Source organism: Periplaneta americana, chromosome 8 (assembly GCF_040183065.1).
Source record: "Periplaneta americana isolate PAMFEO1 chromosome 8, P.americana_PAMFEO1_priV1, whole genome shotgun sequence".
NCBI classification, from domain to species: domain Eukaryota; kingdom Metazoa; phylum Arthropoda; class Insecta; order Blattodea; family Blattidae; genus Periplaneta; species Periplaneta americana.
In genome coordinates, this window is record NC_091124.1 from 155863604 (window position 1) to 155890385 (window position 26782).

Genomic DNA, 26782 nt, shown 5'->3' on the forward strand with positions numbered 1-26782 from the left:
CGGACGCACACTCGAGTCGAACTCCGGTACACAAGACTGGCTTGCTTGCTCTGGCTTTCTCACTGACTGGCTGACTAATCAACTGAAAACTGGAAACTGCTGTCGTTCCTTCGCGTCCGTAATTTATAACCACAGCGACGTAGCCTCGAAGGTTCCACGCGTCTCTAGAGATGGCACTCCAGAAAAATCCCGAGCCCTCTCCTCTCTACCAGCACCAGATGCGCGCGCACTCTCTCTCCACTCTCTCGCCGCGTTGGCCCTTTTCCCCTCTCCGCCGCGCGCCATCCCAAAGTGCTCCGCGCGATCTTCTCTCTTGCGGGACGCTGGTCGTGAGTTCGAATCTCACGTCGCTGTCACATTATGTTAACACGCCTTATCATCAGCAAATCGTATACACTTTATTCTTCTTCCTTCTACTATCATCACTGCAATCTTCTGAAAATATTTCTTCACTAAATCCTCCGAGTAGATGCTGAACAGGTTACTGATAAAATGCATCCTTGTCGCATTCCTCTTCCCATTCCCCTACCTGCTAACATTTCTTCTCTTTTCCTGACTGACTCATCGCATAAAGATTACTGAACAACCTTTTCTTTCTAATCCACATCAATTTTCTTCATGGTCCACCTTGTATTAGTCCCTCTTTAGAGGAGGGCACGGACTGGGACTGTCTTCGCATGCAGGCCGCTCGGAGCACTGATTTATAGCATTGTTGTCATTACTTATCAAATGCCCCAGTATAATGGCAGGCATCATCTAGTGTGTACGTCCTTGTGTTCTTTGTGAGTTATACCCCTGATCACATATATAACAGATTAGCCATCCCTATGTTAAAATCGGTAACATGTGGAAGAGAACAACCGCCAGGATCGCCACCGTCGATTGAGAAAGACCGCTAGATGGAAGTACAGTTGTTGATTCATACAATTCAAATAAGAGTTATAATATGACTTCTTATTCAGTAGCTAGATGGCAGCATAGTGAAATTGATCAAAGTTGTTACCCCAAACCCCATGAGGCTGAACAGTCTGTTATAAATGTGATCTGCGGTTATACATAACTGCTTTCCTCCTTGGTACAAAGAGAATAATTTTTCTTATAAGTTTAAAAGCGTGGAATAAGATCTTCTTCCACCGAGTCCTTAAACTGTTTCCTTAAATGTTAATAGTGTGTTATCCTACGAGTAATTACAATTCTTTCTTACATTGTTTTGTCGCAGGCTTCATTAGTACAGGTGATGATGAAGCTCCAGGAAATTTTGGCCTTAAGGACCAGGTAGCTGCACTGAAGTGGGTTCGCGACAATATAGCAGAGTTTGGAGGAGACCCCAACAAGGTGACGTTGCAGGGACAGAGTGCTGGTGCTCAGTGTGTCCACTATCACATATTCTCTCCACTAAGTAGAGGTACATCGACTTAATAAATTATTCTAAGATATATGGTACACAAGGTTTCTCTGGAGGAATAAAAAAAATATATTTCAGGATAATATAGTTAGGGTTAACTTACAGCGATTTAACCTGATTGCCTATGTCCGAAAATTAAGGTAAGAAGTTCTGGAACTCTCGTTGTACCGTGTACTATACGTGACTGTTACGCCAGATCTTCTGCACACGGCAACATCTGAGCTACGCAACGTCTGTGCATCACACAGAACTGAATACACGATCACGTGACATTTAATGCGTGTATTATTCGCATAGTGAATATGCAGGCATGCCAGGCATGCTTTTTATTTGTGGATTTTGTGATGGCAATGCATTGCCTGTTGTTGAATACAGACAATGTTTTCCCAATCGAGGGGTTTTCAGCTACTTGTACGTTTTCCCGTATTTATCGGATGTTATGTGAAACTGGTAAGCTACCAGGTGTTTCATTGAGATCTGAAAGAAAACTGGTACCTGATATGAGTTTACAATTCATTAAACGCATAAGAAAGGCAATCTTAGTCATTTTTCTTGTGTAAGTTTAGTTTCTTACGGAGTTTGTACTTAATTATGATATAAACTTACTGGAAAAACATAAGATGCAGCATTTTGAATAATATATCATATCACAACGTTCTAAAATGTAGAAATACGTCTATAATACCTTTCTCCATTTAAACGTTTGGCTATGAGTACCTTCCCAAACGTTACATTTCGGATATAGGTTATCAGGTTAAATCAAATAGCCTAGGTTAACCCAAACTATATTATCCTGAAGTACTTTACATTCTTCCTGAGACACTTGATGTATGGAATATGTCAATATGACTGCAAAGTGATGATTATATGTGCGTCTGTTTCGTCTGCAATATTCGCCTGGCTGATCATGTAACACCATCTCTTGAAATGTTGTCCTGCCTCCATCTAGAACAAGGATGCGACACTGTGACTTCAGAGAGTCACGGATACTTTCCCTTCCTTTTCCGTTCCACAACGCTAGAAGGCCGCCCGTCTCAATGCAGTGCAAAGACATAATTATCTATACACCGTCAGTGGCGGAGGTAGTAATATGAACTTCTTCAAACCGACGTCGCATGTTTCATAGTGATTAGGAGAACGACTATTTTTTTTTTCGTGGATAGCGATAAAATCAGATATTTGATCTGCTCGAAGCAATTCAATTGTTTCTTACTTTAATATTAAGACTTTTTTTAAAAAATCTCATCATACAAACTGTGGGAAGCATACTTTCAGATACGTATAATTTATTATTGTGCAGTGTTTGCAGCCATGGCTGGCAGCAATTTATGAGCTATTAACTTCTTTTTTACAAGATACAGAACGGAAGAAGAAACTGGAGGAAATGAAAAGCAGCTATGAACAATGACTAAATGAATCTCCGTCTGAAAAACAAATTGAGAAAATAGTGAGGGTATTTTCATTATATCGAATCAGATTTCTAAAACAAGGTACCTTGTGAGTGTGGGAAATGCTACATCGGGCAGTCGGGACGAACTATTATGGAACGCTGCAAGGAACATCAACGCAGCATAAGACTATATTATCCTGATAAGTCTGCAGTAGCCCAACACAGCCTAGAAACTGGCCACAAGATAGATTTCAGCGCCACCACCATCTTGGACAAGACATCAGGTTACTGGGACTTAGTTGTCAAGGAAGCCATCGAAATCCAGCTAGATGGCAATAATTTCAACAGAGACGGGGGTCTACAGCTGAGTACAGCATGGAAACGCTTAGACCACCAGCACACGGCAGACAGTCGGGACCAGCAAGTAGCTCCTGATTGGCTGACGTATCCACCAACCAGAATGCGCCTGGCGGTCGGGACTAGGAACTAGCTCCTGATTGGCCCGCAGCGGGAAGCCCTACTTTTGCATATATACCGGCTACACGTGGTCCCACATCATCATCCTGCCTAAGGCTTTTCCGTGGTTTTCCTAAGGCGCTAAGACAAATGTCGGGATGAGCCCTAAAAGAAATGGGCCACGGACCTGCACTCATATCCCCATGAATCTCCCTAATTAACAATTACATCTCTCCCCCCTCTTCGCAATTGAGCCATCATATAGCCAAATGGCTGGTCTCGAAATTGAGCCAAATTGGCTAGTCTCTTATATGAGACAACTCATCCTGCCTAAGGTATTCCGTGGTTTTCCTCAGGCGTAAGACAAATGTCGGGATGAGCCCTATAAGAAATGGGCCACGGACCTATATGCCCTTCCCCATATATACTCCACCTTTATTATAAATTATGTATGCCCTAGTTCAGATAATATTAATAGTCTATTAAACATACGAAGTCACTCAATAAGTCGCAAATTGAAAGGACAGGGACCTCTCAAATTGCAGCTTAGATTTCACGGCGCTTCTTCCGACGGCCTTCACCTGCTTTGTCATCGAACAACAGATGACGGCGTCTTGCCATCCTAACGGCAAACACCAGCCAACTCCTCCTCGCCCCGTTCCGTGATCAATTGATCAATCTCAGCCCCCCTCGCGTATGTGGTACCTAAGAGGTTACGTCCAATTTCGGCTTCCCCTTCAAAATTTTCTAGAGCTCCTTCAGGGGAGCAGCGTAACCCGGAGTGAGACTAGTGGCCAACAGGCTTGGAGCTCACATATTTAGTTTTGTACAGCCCCCAACCCCTTGCAAGGACGAGTTTTGCGTACCTTTTAAATTTTCCTCCCAATTCTCCTTCGATTTTTCGATTTTTTCGATTTCGTCCCACATCACTTCGTCCCTGAAGAAGATGGCAGAGCTAGCCGTCGAAGGCTTGGAAGCTAATCTCCAACTCACCTGGCTGAGAACACGAGAAGAGTTATTCTACATCAAACGCCGGGAAAGCCTCAAGTCATACAGCATGAAATATTTTTGATGGCTTACTATTAACATCATCGATGGTTTTTCCTTTCGTAGCTGCATTAATTATTTCGCTATTTAATTTGCTAATGTCCACCACATGGTTACGTTCACCGCGTTCTATAATAACTTTTATACTGTTCAACAAGCTATAAATTTTCGCATTACATTTTCTAACACTTCCACTTTACTTCATATTTTTTCAATTCCTGGGCTTTATACAATTTACAGACCTCATATACCAGCACTAAATTTCCCCGTTCACTTTCAGATGTAAACGAACGCTCCATCTCGAACGAAATGAAAAACTATTGCACAACCAAGGTTATTATAATATGTCCGAAGTAGGTCTCAACCACTGAGAGTGCTCTTGTGGTAAATCACGTCATATCGTGGACAGTACAGTGCTCCATTTGGATAGTCGTCTGTTATGGCATACCAACATTGCAAATACACGAGCAAAAACAATAGCAAGAATGGTACAACTGTATCCCCTTTTAAAAACACGTGCATTGTCAACATCTAAAAAAGTGACAATTTATAAATTGCTGATTAGGTCAGTGCTTTTGTATGGTTCTACAGTATGGGGATACGCACCTAAGACAACATTAGATCCCATTCGAGTTGTACAAAATAAAGTATTACGTGTAATTCATAACAGCGGGTGGTACACAAGAAACGAAGAGATACATCAAGATCTAAAAGTGGAAAGTATCCCAGTTATCATTAGGAGATTCGCTGAAACAATTTATAAACAGGCACATTCCCATCAAAATGTGTATGTATCAAAACTAGGAACTTATAACCCTCAGTACTACACAAGACATCGTACACCTTTCTTCCTCTCCTCATAGTTATCTGTCAAATTTGTTTTCACGCTGTTCATCCTGGTTATGACGGGAGTGCAGCATCATAAATGAACTACATCTCAGCAATAAGTAAAAGTAATTTAGGAACAGTCGGGAGATCACCCAAGATTTCGATACTGTACCCAAAAGTTGACGAATTTAAAAAAAAAAGTGCAGTGCTACCAAGTGACTGGTTTACGAACTAACATGTAAACAAACGCTCCATCTCCAACAAAATTAAAATAGTTTGGTAAATTAAAAATATGTATAATATCGGCAAAGCAGGTAGAAAACATTTTGGTGTGCAGTTTCCATATGACCATAAGCCAGGTAGAAAATGTTGGTGTGCAGTTCCTATATGACCGAAATCCAGGCAGCAAATTCTGGTGTGCAGTTTACGACGCCCGCATTTTCAGAACTTTAAAAGAGGCAAATGGAAGACCAGTATGACTTGAAAGATTAGACCCGAACCAAACACGTGCAGAGGAAACACCACTTCTTCCGTTCCGCTAGCTGCTGCAGAGGAGATAATGTCATTATGATCTACTGCGCATAATAATGTTTGTCATACATGTGAAAAAAAGACGTACAGAGGGTAAAGAGCTTCCTCCCTTCCTCGGCAGCTACAGAGGAGATGACATCAATATGGGCTACTGGGCAGAATATATTTGAATTGTGTCTGACTCTAATATTTGCAAGTTTAATTGCTTCTTCTAACTTCATTATTGTTTTTATTTCTGCCGTGTTCATTTGTTCTGCAAATATTTGGTCAGTTTCAGTTATCAATATTTTATAAGTTAATACAATTGATATACCTGTCTGTAATGAAGATTTAGCAATTCGATATTGATGAGCCTATCATTAGTTCTCTGTTGGACATTACATTTTTTAGACGAAATGAAACTATTGAAAGAAATGATATTCTAAGGAAGTTGTAATAAAATGTCTTTTCCGAAAGGGAAGTCGAAAATTCGGGCATTTCATACTTCGTGATTCAAGTTTTATGAGTACTGCTACACCTATCATTAATCTGGTCGTTAATCACTGATAAAAGTTGTTTGAACTCGGAAGTATACTGTGTGCTTATATAGGAGATAGATTTGACATTCTCATAGCAGAGTTGAAATTCATCGTCCGTCACTTATTTTTGAATGAGGAATCTGTGAAGTTACGACCATGAGAATTCGGTTTCTTACAATCTTTGCTTATGTATTCAAAATAACCATTTTTTGCAACAAATATGCGTTTTTCTTCTTGTTGAAGTTCTTCAATATTTCGTCTCTTCTTTAAGGTTTGTTTCACGCTGCCATTTCTGAGAGCGGAACTAATTTTGATGCCAGAATGATCCCAGTGGCCGATCCTCTGGCCCTCGCAAAGGAACAAGCTGAACTACTGAATTGTCCGGTGGACAACTCGTCTGCTGTTATCAACTGCATGCGGGATGTGGATGTCAACTTACTCGTTAGTAAACAGGTATGTCGTAATTTACTTCTGATCGCAGAGCTATTGACTACAGCCTATATAAAAGTTCCAATTTTGTATATTATTGGAACACAATACACTGGTAACTATGCTAGTTTACTTTCTATTCTCTTTATACCAAATCAATAATTAAACCTTTCAATAATCTGAAACCAAAGTAGCGTCATAATTGTAATCGCCTAGGATGGTCTATATCACGTCTTCTTGAACAATTAATTGTCACAGTCCACTTTCTGAAGCCAAAGCATTATCTACAAATTATTAGTTCACTGTAAGTTGGTGCAGAAAATGACAAACTTTTCTGCAACTTTTATATGTATGTACGAGGGTCGTCCGAAAGTAATGTCTGCTATTTATTTTCATGGAAACTAAGCACAATGATATAGTTAGAGGTTTCAGCTACATACAGTTATTTGTTCACAAAGTCACCAAAATCGTTATGGACTTTTTTCTAGCGATGAACAAGAGCCTGCATGCAGCGTTCGTAAAATTCTGAACTAGCAGAACCACTTTCTTACAGTTGCGGTATCAGTATCCTTGAAAACAAATTTTTTCCCCATTTTAACACGAATACAATAACTTTTAACTTGAGCAAAAACACAGTCACTTATTTTCGGCTTTAGTGTTGCCGCCATCTAGCGCCAAAAGATTCTATTAATACGAAAACTGTAACACCACTGCCACCTGGTGAGTGAAATTCTAACTACTTACTCAAGTGGAAGTTTTTGATGGTTGGGCCATGGATAAATATATATATATATATATATATATATATATATATATATATATATATATATATATATATATATATATGTATATATATTTATCCATGGTTGGGCTCTAGACGCAAGTCTGTGGACCTTGTTGGTGGCTAGCATAGACTCACCAAATAACCGCTAGATCGCTCACTGGCGCTAGTGTTAACAGAGAGTGTTAAGATGTAATTCCTATGAAGCGGCTGACGCACGCGGCTGACGGATTGCGTGTGACGCACTACGCTGCTACAATGGGATGTTAGGGAAATGATTCTTTTGCTGCGTCAGCTGCTTGCGTCAACAGTAGTGGTAAAGAGCCTCTACTATCTGCAGCAAAAGTTTTATTTATCGTTTAGGAAGATAAACTGGTCGAAATGTTGTCGAAGTTTCCATGCATCTTTGATGTCGCAAGCCCAGTTTACAAAGACCAAATTGTTAAGGGTACCCATGAGTGAAATTACGAAATTCTAAACTATAAAAGCTAGATTTTTCAAACTTGTACCATAGATATATACTAATATATCTAAATAATTCACAAAAAAATGACCTTGTAACTCTCATGGGTCACAAGTTATGGGCAAGTTTACATTTAGGGGGGGGGCGGGTAATTAAAAAGTCCCTTGCGTAATAATTTTCTATTTTCGTTCTCATAATTTGTGCATAGCCTCGCCACATGCATACTTATTTAAATTGTCCTGGATTTCCTTGTACATTGATTGGATAAGCTAGAATTTTTTTTAAATAGTGTATATTTTTTTCTTAAAATAAAAAAATAAATAAACTGAAGCAGTTTTATTCACTGCATATCCATGAACTTAAATACCAAGTTTCAACTGTCTATCACAAAATCTGCGTCGCAAGGATGATTTTATATGAATGAAAATGCTGAAAATTTAAAGTGTGAGAAAACAGCGCAAAACTGAACGTGTCGCAGCTGGAATTTAAAGCACCACGGGACATTTAATTGGCGTATGGACTTAAAAAGTGCCGCTACCGTACTGGTGATGGTATTTTTTTTAACAGAGGGAAGTATATAGTAATGTTATGTAAAAAAACAGAATTGTGATTTTTGAGAGAATTTATTCAAAATTCACTCATAGTTCTTTAAACACAATGCTTGGAAAGAAATATAAATTGTCAAGAGATCAGGTAAGAAAAATATAATCTATCTATAATAAATTTATATAGTTTATTAGTATTATGTGACACATTATTTTATATTGTTGTAAACATGTACAATGTGTAAATAACTAGCTTAGTGAGTTCTAGTAATACGATAATTTTGCCAGAGTACTACCCCTGCGTGACTATTGAAATATTTCGTAAATGAATCTCGCACATAAAACCCATCAATATTCGCAAAACCATCACCCCTAGCAAGTGGTGTAAGATTTTTAGATGGTGGTGGTTCATTAGGTTCTAGTTCATAATAAAGTCTAAACCGTGATAAACTGTGAAGTGTAGTAACTTAATTAACAATTAAATTGTTATTTTTACTTTCACAAACCATATCCAATATTCAATGTGACGATACAAGCACCCAAGAAGACGTCATACTAATGATGGAAACACTGCAGCGGAGGACGCTGGTGCACCATCAACTTCTCTAATCACAAATGATACTTCAACAGAGAATGTGTACAGAACGGTGAATTCACTTCGATCACCAAGTAAACGCCAAAGACACCACGTAAAAATTACACTCTTGTTGGAGGATAGGCGCATCGATAGAAAAATATCATTGACAGTTTGAATCAGAATCGCGATGATGACATTGATTGCGATGTCCGTCAAAAAGCTGAAATCAAATTTGATTCATGAGGTGAAAATGAGATCCTTTCATTTTGCCACCGAAACCTTCAGCATCAACAAGCACTAGTAGTTGGATGACATGATCATGAACAACTTTGAACATCAGCAATCATTCAACCGTCTGTTACTCGTATGATTACATGGGATTTGAAACCCGGCAACTTTTGTATCACTGTAATTGTTTTCCAGTGTTAAAAATAAAAATAATTGATTAAATTACTAGAGTTTATACCAATACTTTACAGTGTTTGCATTGTTACATTTTAATGTTGCAAGAAAAATAATTAAATATATTACTACAATGTTACTATAAAGCATTTTTAATTTACATATTATCTCAATGTTATGGCTAACTTTTCGTCAAGAGTTACAAGGTACAGATATCTACTTGAAGAATCTTTCTTAAGATCGTCTTTGATCAGATCGAGAACATAGTTGAACTGAGAAATGTTTAGCCTGAAAAACTCCCGAAATATCTTGTCATCTTGTAACATTTGCCGATTGATTAGTGTTGTAAAAAACCTTCCTCCGCCTTGTTCTAAATATGGGATATACTTCAGCGTTTCTCTCATTTATTTGTTGGAGCAGAATTTCTTCCCCTTCATTTTCTTCTAATAGCAAATGAGGACCTAACATTCTAAATGTGCTAAGTGCAAAAAACAACTTTCTGAGATATTGATGAAAATGCGAAATGCATATTGAGATACCTAGAACACCGTCTTTATGCGCAAGAATGAGCCATTTACAGTTGAGCTACGTCAAAGACAATTTAGTGTCATATTCCCTTAGATTGAATAAAATGAAATTTGAAAATTTGGAACTTTGCATATTACAATGTTAGGTCTTCAAATACAACAATAAATCGCTTTCATTCATTGTGCAAGTGTCCGCTCACTACCAAAAGATCGCACACATCAGACGTTTCAAGAATCACCTACTAATGCGTCAGCCGTGAACGTCAGACGCATTACGTCAGCCGCGTGCGTCAGACGCTTCATGTTTGTGTTCCCAAATTGAACAGCCGACGAGCAGCCATTTGTTTCGTTGAGCTGAATAAGTAATTTATGGTTCTTTCGTGTGTTGCTTTTAATTGCAGCAATGTACACGGATGTAAAGATAAAGAAGGAAGAAATGTTATATTTCATTGATTAGTTAATCCTTAATTTGTACAATGATTTTTTCTCCATTTTATGTTACAGAAGACAAACTATTGCACTTGTCACGTGACTCTTTATGCTTCAAGTTTCCTCTGAGTAAAGATTTCCTTAACCGAAAGTGGATAGGTGCAATCCGCAGAGAGAATTTTTATCCTACAATGAATCATTCAGTGTTTCAACTCATTTCGAAGATAGTTGTTACCTTCAAACTACGTTATTATGCATTGTTATTGTCCTTCATCCACTCCATATCATTCATTTTCTTCAAACAGCTGTTGTTTCAGTGCATTCATGAATAATTATTCACCGAATTTAAAGATACAGAAACTGCGTAAATTATAAAAAGTTAATCTATACTAATAATAAATCTGTAGCCGAAATTTTTCTGGTAATTTTCGATTTTCCAAAAATAATTGGTCCTAACATATATAATTAACCACCCTGAAACCGAAAATCGCTTTTTTGAAAATTTTGTTTGTATGTCTAGCTGTCTGGATGTTTGTTACCTTTTCACGTGATAATAGCTGAACGGATTTCGATGAAAATTGGAATATAAATTAAGTTCGTTGAAACTTAGATTTTAGGCTATATGGCATTCAAAATACATTATTTAAAAGGGGAGTTACAAGGTGGCCTGAATTAAATAAATCGAAATATCTCGCTTATGATTGATTTTTGTGAAAAATGTTACATAACAAAAGGTTCTTTAAAAATAATTTTCGTTACGTTTTGTTCCTTAAAAATTTTTGATAGGACTGATATTTAATGAGATAAATGAGTTTTAAAATTAAAATAACTGCCATCTAAGGCAGTGTAATGAATTAAAAAACAAATGACTTCGTCTATAAGGGGCCTTGGACAGCAACAATCGAAAGCTATGAAAGATAGCCTACAGAGAATGTTTCTGTGTTTGTATGAAGTAATATCGGAAGCTAAATTAACCGATTTGTATAATTAATTATTATTTCACCATTGGAAAGTATAGTTTCTCTAGATGGACATAATACTATAATGTTATTACAGTAACTTCTGATATAATATAATATAATATAATATAATATAATATAATATAATATAATATAATATAATATAATATAATATGTAATATTATGTAATATAATTTAAGTTATTTGAAGGGTTCAGAACCATAGTGGGCCAAGCGCCATTTACTGAATACGTAGAAAACAAGGGTTAAAATTAAGTTATTACCATAATTCAATGGAAACCTATAACAAGTAAAATAAAATATACACATTAAATCTAAATGATGTCAATCTTCATTAAACTATGGTTGCATGTAATAAAAATTAAACACAGGTTAAAGGAATTGTCATTGCACCAAATGAGTGTCTCTGGACCAAAATGATCGCATTTTAATTATTTGGATGCAATTTAAATTAAGTAACATATTAAACGATTTATCCTTCTATCAAACACGAATGTTCCCTGGATCAAACGTCCTATTTTAATTATGTAATTACTTTATATTTATTTCTAACGGGTGCAGCGGAGCGCACGGGTACGGCTAGTTTTTTTTTAATACACAGTAACTGATTGAAAGTAATTCTTGTCTTAGTTACGGATTAATGAAACAAGTACAACCACAACCACCACCACCACCACCACCAATAATAATAATAATAATAATAATAATAATAATAATAAAAATACTTTTTGACTTCATAGAGCAGTTTTACCTGCACATTGAATTAAAAAGTTGATATCAATTCTTTTATTGACCGTGGTTATGAATATTCACATTCAGAGTTCCTATGAAAATGATGCAAGTCTGACAGCCGGGGTTTGCGGATATCCCAATTTAGGCGGGATTCTCCCAATTTCCTGGTTGAAGCCCGATTAAAGCGAGTCGGGATTAACAAAAATCCCGATTTTACAGATATTAGCCTAGAACATATTTAGACAAATTATGTTTGTATATCCTATTAACCGATATTTTTATTTATATATTGACTCAAATGTTAACATTGCAAACATAGGGGTAATCCGCGGATATTTAGTACGTCTATGAGATGCCCAGCTGATTGTCGTAAGGTAAACAAACTCGAAAAATAAAACTTCCTCTAGTTCTACCTCATTGTTGATTAATCCGTTTCGGTCCCTAGTCGCTGCTGTCGCAATTATAGTCCCATCGCTCTTATTTCCGGCAGCCAACCACGTTGCAGGTCGGCTACATTTAAACGTGTGCGTCTTGTGATTCGCTGATATTGACGTTATGCATTTCCTAAAGCTCGATAAAAACTTAATATAATCGCCCGCTATTTTGGCTCTTTCTTTGGCGTTCGCAGAAAGCACACGAGGACGTTACTTGCTGGTCAATTATTCGCTGAATTACAGTGCGTTTGATTTATTATCATAGGAGCTACGACACGATAATGTTTAACGGTGTGGGAAATAGATTCCTCGTCTGGTAGCTCGGCAACGAAAGAACAGAAATGGCGAACGATACTACCTACCTAGACTTTATAGAGCCTTCACTTCCTAAGACGTAAGCAAAGAGGAGGAGACACGCCGAGAATAACAGCGTCGCACACTATAGTAAATATTGTGTATGTTAAGTGCGTTGAGTGGCAAAAAATATATCGTTTTGATATCGTATTTTACACTCATAACAGACACGTATAGTTACTGCGTTTTAAAGTTTAGTGAACTATATTAATGGAGTCATCATCAGATAGTGAAACCGTTGCAATACCGGTTCCAAAAAAGAAAAGTTGCAAAGTTAATTTAGTAGAGAATTGTTAAAACAAATTCGTGGTTAATAAAAGAAACAAATATTATAGTGTTCACTGTACTGTGTGTCCTTCGTGTTTTAGTGTTTCTAACGGAGGCGAATAGGCCTATTACATTAAAAAGCACGCAAACACTACTTTGCAGAAAACTGCTATAAATCTTATGATAAAGTGTTGATAAATCTATGTCTTGAATCAGCTTCTGATATCCCGATTTCTTTCGCAGAAAACCTAGCATCTCTGCTGTGAGCAGAAACACGGTATTAAAGGTATCTCGCAAAGGAAGTATTATTCCTTTAAACAAAAACAACTAGCTTTTGGATACGCAATACAACACGTATTCAAACAGCGGTTTCGAAGTCCCGTGCGTTTTCTACCAAACAAATGGCGGCTTTTTGCTGCTTCAATTTGGGAACACATTTTTCACTTCTCCGCTGCGGCGTGGTAGGGACTCGGTGGTTAGTTAACAGCACACGGACACACAAAAGTTAGTATGCTAGGGGGTGTCAAAGATGGATGTAAGTAAATTTGAAAGCGGTCATACGTGAAAATTGGAGTACTTTGTGGCAGAAACACTCGTCAGTGTCTGAACTACGAGAAGCATTGTGTGATAGTGCGTTGCCTTATCTCATTCCGCATTTGAAGAAGCCGCTGCGTGGGAAGAGGTTTGCAAACAGAGAGGATATCTTAACAGTGTTTCGACGAGAGGTGGTACACTTAGACTAATCGCACACAGCCGATGGTATCCAACGTCTGCATCATCGTTGGCAAAAATATGTGGAAGCCTTGCGGGGATTATTTTGAAGGGTGTTGGCTGTGAGTAATGTAATTTGTTTCCTTTTGTGCATAGTAGAACAATGATTTCTGTTTACGCTTATTTCAATTTACCTTACCCATTGCCTCCTGTACCCGGAAACTAGCATTGCGAAGCACATTCCAATGACCTTGAATCGCATAGGCCTATAGTAGATTTCTATTCCTGCAGGTTTATTGACTGATATAATATAGTTCGCATGTTTTATAAAGTATCCTCGTATAAACATCTTACTTAAATGATGAAAGAGAGATGGAACGGAGAAAAATTCTCTCCGGCGCCGGGATTTGAACCCGGGTTTTCAGCTCTACGTGCTGATGCTTTATCCACTAAGCCACGCCGGATACAATCCCGACGCCGTTTAGAATCGAGAATTTTTCTCCGTTCCATCTCTCTTTCATCATGTGATGACGCAGAATATCTGCGTGGAAATATCATATGTACTTCGGTACATCAAAATATATATGATATGCGTAATAAATCACTTTGTGATTTAAAGACGGCGCCCATACCGTCGGACCCCGGCCAATCAGTCACTCATCTGAGTGCACCTCAACACATGTATGGACTTCGGTCCTGCGTTCATAGACATCTATGACGTAGTGCAGAGGGCGGCCACTAGAGGGAACCCAAGAGATGGAGCTTAATCTGAGACGATTCTAAACGGCGTCGGGATTGTATCCGGCGTGGCTTAGTGGATAAAGCATCAGCACGTAGAGCTGAAAACCCGGGTTCAAATACCGGCGCCGGAGAGAATTTTTCTCCGTTCCATCTCTCTTTCATCATGTGATGACGCAGAATATCTGCGTGGAAATATCATATGTACTTCGGTACATCAAAATATATATGATATGCGTAATAAATCACTTTGTGATTTAAAGACGGCGCCCATACCGTCGGACCCCGGCCAATCAGTCACTCATCTGAGTGCACCTCAACACATGTATGGACTTCGGTCCTGCGTTCATAGACATCTATGACGTAGTGCAGAGGGCGGCCACTAGAGGGAACCCAAGAGATGGAGCTTAATCTGAGACGATTCTAAACGGCGTCGGGATCGTATCCGGCGTGGCTTAGTGGATAAAGCATCAGCACGTAGAGCTGAAAACCCGGGTTCAAATCCCGGCGCCGGAGAGAATTTTTCTCCGTTCCATCTCTCTTTCATCATGTGATGACGCAGAATATCTGCGTGGAAATATCATATGTACTTCGGTACATCAAAATATATATGATATGCGTAATAAATCACTTTGTGATTTAAAGACGGCGCCCATACCGTCGGACCCCGGCCAATCAGTCACTCATCTGAGTGCACCTCAACACATGTATGGACTTCGGTCCTGCGTTCATAGACATCTATGACGTAGTGCAGAGGGCGGCCACTAGAGGGAACCCAAGAGATGGAGCTTAATCTGAGACGATTCTAAACGGCGTCGGGATAGTATCCGGCGTGGCTTAGTGGATAAAGCATCAGCACGTAGAGCTGAAAACCCGAGTTCAAATCCCGGCGCCGGAGAGAATTTTTCTCCGTTCCATCTCTCTTTCATCATGTGATGACGCAGAATATCTGCGTGGAAATATCATATGTACTTCGGTACATCAAAATATATATCTTACTTAAAGTTCTCCTTTCTTATATTACTTTCCAATTGGTACTTAATTGTACAGAATGATATTACAACGTATCTAATGCAAATGGTTCGTTTTTAATCAAATTAGATATCCATCACTATCCTGAGTCTGATATATTTCTTCTCCATAGCTATTATTTTATATATGTTTTTTGTATAAAGAGAATATCAAAGTTTGAAATCTAAATAATATTTCCCTTGCTCACAAAACATGCAAATTTATGTTAATTTACAGTTTGGAGAGACATTCAGACCAGTGATTGAAATGGAAAGTGCAGCCAATCCTGAACCTTTCGTCACGGATTCTGTATTCAACTTGGTGAAGTCTGGAGATTTTTACCATATTCCGTGGATTCTGGGATGTAACTCTGAGGAAGGCATCTTTTTTACATCTGGTATTTGATCACGAAGTTTAAACAATTTATATCGTATTAGTATGCTGTATCGAAGTAGCCTACATATGATATTTCCATGCAGGAATTCTGCATTACCATATGGTGAAGAATGGGTAGAACGGAGAAAATTTCTCTCCGGAACCGGGATTCGAACCCGGATTTTCAGCTCTACGTGCTGATGCGTTATCCACTAATTTATATCGTGTCAGTTATAACTTAAATGAAATGATTATTCCTAACAGAAACGTGTCAATCCTCGTTAGACTGTCGAAATTATTTTCTTCATAACTAACTTAAGGTTGATGCTATATAGTGCTCCTCTTGTAATTAATAATGTTGGATGATTACTAATTTATTCCATTTCATTGCAATAATTCGTAGTTTTTCTCAAGAATAATTTATGTTCAGAAGCCAATATCTAGGGAATCTTCAATTTAACAAAATGCACAAGTTTCTGTGTGAACAATAAAATACAAACAGTTTGAAAAAAAAATAGAAAATAATCCTGTTCGGCATGAAAATCTTGTTTTTCTACAAGTTAGTTCCGTTCTTTTATTATTTTTTATAGATTCTTCCTTAGAATAGGTCTGTAGAATTGAGAGCTGGTATGTAATATCATTGTTACTTCTCATAAGGAGGAATATGTAGATAGTACAAATCAATGGATACAATTTTTGCTTACATTAGTGCAGACCAACACGAGAACCCGTTCCGTTACCCTCAGGCCTCAAACACCCTCGCTGCAGCATTTGCAAAGCATTCTTCGTCCCTTCAGATTGCACATATAAACGCTCAAAGTTTTACAGCTCATTACGATGAAAATTTATTTTATTTTCTCGAATCTAAATTTGCACGCTCTTGCCGTTTCTGAATTTTCGCTAAAATCAACTCTTCCTACAAATCTTATCCACATTGACGGTTATATATTATTACGAAATGATCGTTTAAATAAAAGGGGAGGCGGTGTTGCAATTATGTTAGGCCATACTTAAATCCTAGAATTATATATGCGACTCCGGGCAATTATGATGGAAAACCGGAGATGTTATTCGTAGAAATTAATGCTAATTTCCAAAAATGTATTATCTGCGTTATCTACCAACCACCTAAAGTTAACGATATTGTAGAAATTGAAAGATCCTTATTGAATATTATTATAGATTATGAACATGTCGTAATATTAAGCGACTTCAATACAAATTTACTAGTCTCATCTTCAATCCACACGAGACAATTACTGACAATGTTTCAGGCTCTTGATTTAGCAGTCCTCCCTCTCGAGCCCACTCACCACACACAGTTTTCTGAATCCCTACTAGACCTGATTGTTACCAATAATACGGACAGAGTACTAACGCATGGGCAGTGTGCAGCCCTGGGAATATCATCTCACGATATTATATACCTGGTATATTCCCTGAAATGCCCTAAACCAAAATCAAAATTTATTACATATCGCGACTTAAAACGTATCGACGAGACTGAACTACACTCAGACGCAGCAAAAATTCCTTGGCAATCTATATGGACTTTACACTCAGTAGATGAGAAAGCAGACCGGTTGAATTCTTATATTATTAATCTATATGACAAGCATGCACCTCTGATGTCAAAGCGTGTTAAGAAGCGTCCGGCACCCTGGCTCTCCCTTGACATACGCGCCATGATGAAAGAGCGTGATGCTGCGCACAGACAGTACAGACTTCATATGATTATTATAAACATCTACGTAACAAGACTACACAAGCTATTAGGAACGCTAAACTCAGACATTTCCAAGACATATTACTTCAGGTTGCTGACTTTTCCAAACTGTGGAGACTCTTACGTACTATAGGACTTGTAAATTCCAGACCTCAAAGTGACACCATCACAATTCAGCTTGAAACTCTAAATGATCACTTCATGATATCACAGTCATTAACCCTCGACCAAACTGAGAAACAGTTAACAATAGATGACGTGATAAGGGCTCCGCCCTCGACGACAAACAAATTCTATTTTTCTTATGTGACAGAAAATGAAGTACGAACAACAATGAAACACATAATAACGAGCTTCTCTTATTATTTTATCCTATCCAACTCTCTGGAAAAGAGCTCTTATCCGCCCACTTTCCAAAATTAAAAACCCGTCATGTCCAAATGACTATAGACCCATCAGTATCCTACCTGCTCTATCAAAAGTTCTGGAACGTATTGTAAATAAACAACTGACGAACTACCTGACCGAACATTCCTTACTTGACGACTACCAGTCAGGATTCAGAACTGGACACAGCACGACTACATCACTTTTAAAAGTCAATGAGGATGTATGCCAAGCCTCCGATAAACGAAAATTAACATTATTGGTGCTACTTGACTTTAGTAAAGCCTTTGACACAGTAGACACAGAACTTCTCTCATATAAACTTAGACAACTTAAACTTTTTGACACTGCTGTCAATTGGCTTGACTCCTATCTTCCGAACGCCAACAATGTGTTACAGCAGGTATTTTATCTTCAGAATGGCGTGTCGTGAAGTCCGGAGTATCACAAGGCTCAGTACTTGGACCTCTTTTGTTTATGATATATGGTAATGACTTGACTAAAATGATAAAACATTGTGGACATCATATGTAAGCCGACGATTTACAAATATATAACCATTTTCATCCTGACGAAATAATAGACCCAATAAAAAGACTTCATGAAGACTTGAACTCAATTTCGACGTGGGCTTATAAATTTGGATTGAGGCTGAACCCAGAGAAATCTCAGGCAATAGTGATGGGTCATCGTCTTCTTAGTATTGTAGACTGCAAAAACTTTCCTAGCATCATGCTTAATTGTACAATTATTAAATACAGTAAAACAGTAAAAAAATCTGGGAATCTTTATGGATAATGATCTTAACTGGAACACTCAAGTTACTCATACATGCAAGAAAATATTGTCGCTGCTCCACCCTTTGAAGCACATAAAACACTTTCTACCACTTCCATTAAAAAAAGAATCTTATACAGACACTCGTGATGCCTCATCTCGATTACTGAGATTCCTTGTTAACTAACTTAAGTTCTACAGTAACTTAAATGAGAGATTACAACGTGTTCATAATGTATGTATAAGATTCGTCTGTAATATTCGTTAATTTGACCATGTAACACCGTCTCTTGAGCTGCTCTTGTGGGCTTGTCTAAAAGAACGAAGAATCATACACGCTCTTTCACTTCTATACAAAATTTTACATAACTCTTCTCCAAATTACTTGTCTTTACGCTTTCAGTTCCTAACTACTTCACGAAATCAGCATCAATCTCTTCCTCCTTTCCATTCCTTGTCACAGAACTTCCCTATACTCATCCTCCTATACTGTATCATTGCCTCGCCTGTGGAATACTTTACCTAGGGACGTCAGGGATTACAGAACACTGTCACAATTTAAAAGTAAATTAGAAAAGTATGTTTTATCTCACGAAATCCGCTTCTGAGAAGTTGCTAGATTAATGGCGAAGTTTTTATCTTTAGTATTTTGGCAATAATTTCCTTTTGTTAGATTAACCCTTTCTCTTGTATTTGTGCTTATTGTCCCTTAGTTAATAATAATAATGCTGAGCGACACTGTTATTTTGTGTCTGTATTTGTTGTATATGTTTTCACTTTTTGTTTGTTTTTTTTTTTTGCATCATTTAATATGTTGGACTAATTTTTATTATTATCAATTTATACTTGTATATTCAGTTGTTTTTTATGTCATATTCATTCTGTCACTCGTTATTACTGTAGATTAGTTGCACTGATGTATAATTTTCTTGTAGTTGTATTGTATTTCTGGTGGTGTGGAAGAGAAGGCCTGATGACCTTAACTGCACCAGAGTAATTAAATAATTCATTCATTCATAATTTCAGAGATTTTGTTAACATACCGACACTGTTGTGAATATTGCATTTACACTGATACTGCATATTATATGAATAATTTTTATTTCTTATATAATCAATTAATTACAGTCGAGGTATTGTTTCATGTTACAGGTTTACTTCTCAATCAAACGGATTTGGACAACCTGAACAACAATTTTGACGCTGAGGCTTACTCTGATTTCTTCATGACATTAAGTCTTAATGATTCTCTCATCCCATCAGTATGGAAACAGATTACTGAATTCTACTTTGCAAACAATCATACAGTTACACCAGACAACGTCGCAACATTTGTTAAGGTATGTGGCGGTAAGACATATAGGTTGACCTACTGTATGAGAATGTTCTCCATCTCTTTCCACTAGCTATTACGTCATCTGGATTGCAACTTGAGTGGCGGGAGTTTGTTTTGCATTTCTGCACAATCTTACAAGTTGATTCATTATTAAGTGAGAACTTAACATTGTATTGAAATCAGTTTGATAACAGTATGTCAATAAATCAAATTGTGTCTTTTACGGTTGCCGAAATCATTATAGAAAAAGAAAAGGAAGTGATTGAGATACAAATGAAGTGTTTTTTGCGATAGAAAAGATGAAAAGTAGAAGTCTTCAAGTATCGATGAAATTCCAGCACAATTAATACAAGATGGTAGACACGCATTATCTAGTGAAATTTATATGCTTGTACTTGCTATTTAGAAGAGGAAATGGTACCAGAACAATGGAAGGAGTCCATAACTGTGCCTATCTTTACGAAGGGGGAAACACAAGCTGTAGTAACTTTCGAGGAATTATCACTTTTATTGAAGTCGTACAAAATTTTGTCTAATATTTTTTTCAGAAGTTTAACTCCATATGTAGATGACATTATTGGGGATCATGAATGTGGTTTTAGTAGTAATACAGCGACTATTAATAAGATTTTTTGTATTCGAACAGATATTTGGGAAAAAAAATGGGAGTATAAGGACACTGTACATCAGTTATTTGCAGATTCCAAAAAGGCATATGACTCGGTTAAGAGAGAAGTTTTATATAATATTCGTATTGAATTTGGTATTCTCAAGAAGCTCGTTCGATTGATTAAAATGTGTCTCAGTGAAACATACAGCAGAGTCCGTATAGGTCAGATTCTGTCTTACGCTTTTCCAGTTCACTGCGGTCTGAAGCAAGGAGATGCACTATCATCTTTACTTTTTAACTTTGCTCTTGAATACGACATTAAGAAAGCGCAGAAAAAGAGAGAGGATTTGTAATTGAACGGGTTACATCTGCTGCTTATTTATGCGGATAATGTAGATATGTTAGGAGAAAATCCACAAAGTATTAGGAAAAACGCAGGAATTTTACTTCAAGCAAGTAATGAGATATGTTTCGGAAGTAAATCCCGAAAAGACAAAGTATATGATGTCTCGTGACAAGAATGTAGTATACTAGGAAATGGAAATATAAAAATCGGGAAGTTATTCTCTGAAAAGGTGGACAAATTCAAATATTTTGGAGCAAAAGTAGCAAATATAAATGACACTCGAGAAAAAATTAAACGCAGAATAAGTATGGGAAATGTCTTATACTATTCGGCTCAGAAGCTTTTGTCATCTATTCTACTTCCAAAAAATCTTAAAGTTAGAATTTATAAAAAGTTATATTACCTGTTGTTCTATATGGTTGTGGAACTTGGACTTTTGGTTTGAGAGAAAAACAATGGTTAAGAAAGAGTTATATAAATTGATTGGACCATTGGTTAAGAATAAATTATCTACTGAGGGATGCACTTGAAGGAATGGTGAACGGAAGAGAAGTTCGGGACAGTAGAAGATGTCACAATATAGACAACATTAAAAAATAGATCATATGCGGAGATTAAGATGAAGGCCAAAAATAAGAAAGATTGGAGAATGCTGGATTTGCAGTGGAAGCCTTGGCTTTGGGTAGAACACTATGAATGAATGAATCCTACTACATAGGCCGAAAGCTTTTCTTCTCCATTTAGTAATCACATTCAGAAATGAAAAGTATGATCCGAAAACGCGTTCAGTTTATTTTTAAGAAAGAACTGAGCTTGTTTATTTGTCCAGAGGTCTACGGACTGAGCGAGTTTCAAGTGACGTGCACAGTAGCACAAACTTTTAGAAAAGATTGGCGTTGTTTTGGAAGAAAACAAGCTCAAAATATGATAGAGGTCTCAAACATAATAATAATAATAATAATAATAATAATAATAATAATAATAATAATAATAATAATAATAATAATAAGTACAGGCTGTTCTGAAAAAAAGGTTCCAATATTGAGAGAGGAGTAGTATGCATCAAAACAAAAAATAAAAGTCCCACAAACATAAGTCCTAAAATTAATATATTTTGAGATATGAGGAAATGTTTACCATCACTGTAAGAGCAGCATATCTTCCACTCTGAGCTCTTTGGCAAGAAACAAATGAGAAAACAGAACGCAACCGTTTGTCACCATTTTTTTGTTTCGTATCTGTAAAATAGGAGCATGTTTTGTACCCTACCCAAGAGCTCATAATAGAAGATGCAGTGATAGTAAACGTTTTTCTCATTTCTCAGAAGATATTAACTTTAGGAACCATGTTACTGTTACAACAAAACAAAATCTGATTCAACACATACGAAACGAACTTACCCGACTGGTACAGCAATAATTACTGCAGTGTGGATTCAGTTTACGTACAGTAAATAATACGGTTACAAACTATAACGTATTGCCGTCTGCTTAAACGGTATGCTGTGTAATACACAGTGACAAACCGTTGCATTCTATTTCATTATTTTGCTTCTTGTCAAACAGTTCATAGTGGAAAATATGCTGCTCTTACAGTGATGGTAAACAATTGCTCATTTCTCACAAAATATTAATTTTAGATCCCATATTTGTAGGACTTTTATTTATTGTTTTAATGGTTATTACCTCCTGTTTAAATGTTGGAATATTTTTTCAGGACATACTGTATGTAGGCTATAAATCATAAAAATGGCCAAATGGACTGAGCGAGTTTTGGGATCACACTCTTCAGTTTTATCGCCGATAAAATCTGTCACAATCGGGAACGATAAAATTCACGTATTTCGAAGATCCCTTGTTCAAACCCCGGAGTCGGCCGACCGAATTGAGAATTTTTTCTGGTTTCCTCAATCTAATAAAATTATATTTCCAGTAATAGAGGCCAATGCCGGGTTGGTACCCAATTTCAACGGAAAACAGACTCATAACCTCTTACACTAGAAGTACATAAATTTCAGTAATCCAGCCATCGTAATAATTGCAACATTGCATACGAGATACATCGGTCAATTTTGAGAATTTAAATGTCGGGCCCTGAGACAGATGGGGCTTTTGTCAGGAGTTAAGTGTTCACCTGTCGCTATATTATGTCGGTTGGTAAGAGAGCACTTCGACGGTCGGGCAGGCGCTGTGGATATCGTGATGAAGAGAGAGCTCTCCAGGTCGTGGCGGGACGTCAAATGTCTCCGGGTTAGAGAAAACGTCGAAATTCAGGCTAAATGATATATCTATAGTAAAGTCGTGATATGACCATTCTAGTTCAGGAGACTTTAAATAAAGTAAAAAAAAAAAAAGCAAAAACAAAAAAAAGTACGTGGTAGGTATATCCCACAGAGGAAACCATGGTAACCTCTATCAAGTGTAAGAAAAAGTTATAAGTATTGTGTAACATAATCACCACTCAAAAAATTTTATTTAATCACACAGCACTTACCACATCAGCGGAGATACGATATGCAGTCCACATGAAGAATAGTCTACCTTGTATTTATTCACAAAAGAAACCTTAGTACAGGGTTGCAGAACTGGGGAAGAGAGGGGTGGAAGCATGGGGAAAGAGTTTGTTACCCCGTCCACAAGGCCGGAGCCTTCCTGTGACTTTTGGCAGGCATACTGAATACATTATCTTCCCCTACCCTACAATGACGCGAGGGTTGAAGGGCAGGGATGAGTTACGCGTTCCGACTTATGACGTATGGCTCAATTGTAGCACAGTTTTGCGTCCCTGCCTTAGTAAGTGAAACTCACGATAATGTTATTGTTTATATTAACGATACAAATGAATCTATTAGGGCATTTAATAAGTATTGTGGAACACGAAATAGCCAAAGGTAATAGTGGTTTAAAAGTTTTATATTAATGGCGGGCACTTAACTGTTCGTATTTCACCCATATTGAACCAGTCCTGTAGATCAGTTTACCGAAAGAGTCGTTGCCCAGGGTGCGCCATAGAAGGTTGGTCTATGCCTCACTTACGATGAGATCAGATGATGATATTGAAATGCCACAGGGAACTAGAGCTCCTGCAGGAAATCCGATGTTACCTGGACCACGGGCTTGTCCAACAAAAGTTACATGTCAGAGGTACACCGGGGATCGAATTTGTTACAATGGGAGACACGTAATTTGATACGTAATGTAAAACATCAGTTTCTCTTTTTTCAGATGGCTTCGGACAGAATCTTCATACACTCCGTTAACAAGGCCGCCCAACTCCACAAGAAAGCTGGCCACAGCCCTATTTACTTGTACAAGTTTGCTTATCGTGGAAAATATTCTGAAACACCAGAAGCCGATTACGGAAATGGCGAAGTTAGCCTGGGTGAGTTAATGAATAATGAAACGATTTTGTATGTAATTAGTACAGCATGAATGAAATTTGTTTAAACAAAAGCCGCCCTAAATAAGGGTTCGATAGATCGGCCTACTAATCAATTCATAAAGAATAATAAGTAAACAAAACAATTTTGTGACATTTGGAAAGAAAAAGAAAAAACATTAAGATAAGAAAACGTAGGAAATCATTTACAATAAAAATTTTGTTGGGTATAAATGATTGATTACTAATTATAGCTAAGGATGATTTTAACACGTGAGATCCTATGGCATCAATCGTTGCATCAGAAATTTTATATTGTTTAAGTTGATTTAAAGTTTCACGTGGGATCGTGCCACGGGCACCGAACATGAGCCCAAAAACTGTCCAATGTGTAATATGGTATTGTGCTCCAAGATGCTGACAACAAGGCTCATATATGACTTGTTTTTCACGACACACCTCTTGTGGCTGTTGCTCATGCATCTCAAAACGGATTGTGGGATCAAGAATGACACCCTTATCCTTCTGCCGATCAATTATGATGATATCAGCCCTTCTAGTAGAGCCATCAGAAGAGACGCAACCAACCTCCTCATAAACCTCATAGGAAGCATTCTGACGGATTGAAGCTGCGATGAGAGAACGAACCGTATTATGTCTGTTGATTCGGAGCAATTCTCCATGATGGCAGAAACCCAAGACGTGAGGAAGCGTTTCTTGCTCGTCGCATCTTCTGCAACGGGTTGAGTCAAGAGTTCTACCAGGGAGAGTACGTACAGGTATTGTATTACAGTTCAAACTGCATCGATCCCGTTTGAAGCTCAGAGGATTAGTTCCGCAACAATATGGTGACCTCATATTCAGGAGGAATGGAGTTCGAATCTTATTCTGAGTATCCATTTTGCTTTAAGATATACATAGCATTCCCGAACAGATTTCCGCATATAATCGTCAGACAGTGCACTATACCTGCATTAGAAATATTTTTTCCATTGCTTTTCAAATATCATTCAACGATTTTATTAGGCCTACTAAACAGCATCAGAAGTTTAAAATGCATTGTTAAATAAACTGTAGGCCAATGACACCAATAATCACTTTGGTAGCGACGCTCGACGCTGCTTTTTAAAACTCATATATGTTTTTTCAAAATATTTAGAAGGGAAGCAACAATCAGAATTTTGCAGAATATCAGTTTATTAACGTGTTAACTATATAAGAAGCATGAAAAATGAGGATAATTTTTTTATGTGGTAAGTTGTATCAAGAATTAAAAAATTTAATCAACCCCAACACCTACTGTATACCTGATTGCATCAACATGGAAATACAAGCAAAATACTGACATAAAATCGTAAATCAGGTTTAGTGGACATTTCTGTTGTTATTAGTTTCTGTCATAACGTGACTCTATCCTAATAATATGAATAAGAGATGCCAAATATTTTCCTTCGACTTAAATGACAAGAACGTATAATGAAATGTTACGGCTGTAAATTTGCTCCAAATACACAAAATTGAGGACAGATACAGGTAACAGAACATCTCAAATGAAGACAATTCACTCAAACCCTGTCACCTCATTAACCGATCGGCGGATTATGCGCCTATCTTTCTCGCCCTCCTTTTTAAGCAGGAGAAATATGAAGTGCAGTAAATTATGTTAGTACGTATTTTTTCTATAGAGTGTTATTACAATCCTTCACCGTTACACTATATAGCAGGAACGCTGCCGCTGCTGGCAACATAAGTGTTACTTGTGGGAGGCCAGCAGTGTTTTTTCCCAACTCGTAAAATACTGAAGTCACTTAAATTATATTGTCCCAAGAACTTCCACACATTTGCAAATCCTTGTATTATTCAATCTTTTTCCTACAGTTCAGAGTGACCGTATTATATAACTTGTATGCAAAATGTGTTCCATGTGTGTAAAAAGAAAATGTGTTGTGCTATGTATAAAAAAACAGGTGAAAATAATTTAACGGTTTGGGAAAGGAGAAACTTTGTCTCGTCTCGCATCGGAATACGAAATTGGAGTTGTAATTGTGCCAATTTAAGAGAGAAAAAAAAACAGGAAGAAGTTTATAAAGTATGAAAATGTACAAGACGAGATCTCTACTAACCATTTCTTTTCACAGACAGCATTCTTGGCATTTTAAAACCTGTCGTTAATAATGGACTTAAATTACTGAACTTGTGACTCACTACCTACAATGATTAACAAAGACCACACATGAGATTACGAAGCTAAATATTATGCACTTAATTTATGAAAATCTTTTACTGTAGGGAT

General features: G+C 37.3%; 1 protein-coding gene across 1 annotated transcript in view; it reads left to right on the forward strand.

Moving 5' to 3' along the window:
* LOC138705174 (juvenile hormone esterase-like) overlaps window positions 1-26782 on the forward strand; it is a 58330-nt gene that overhangs the window by 14335 nt on the left and 17213 nt on the right. Inside the window, exons 4-8 of the mRNA XM_069833879.1 lie at window positions 1220-1405; window positions 6447-6628; window positions 15792-15951; window positions 19972-20159; window positions 24336-24492. Of these exons, the coding sequence (XP_069689980.1) occupies window positions 1220-1405; window positions 6447-6628; window positions 15792-15951; window positions 19972-20159; window positions 24336-24492 (873 nt within the window). The remainder of the gene's footprint in view (window positions 1-1219; window positions 1406-6446; window positions 6629-15791; window positions 15952-19971; window positions 20160-24335; window positions 24493-26782) is intronic.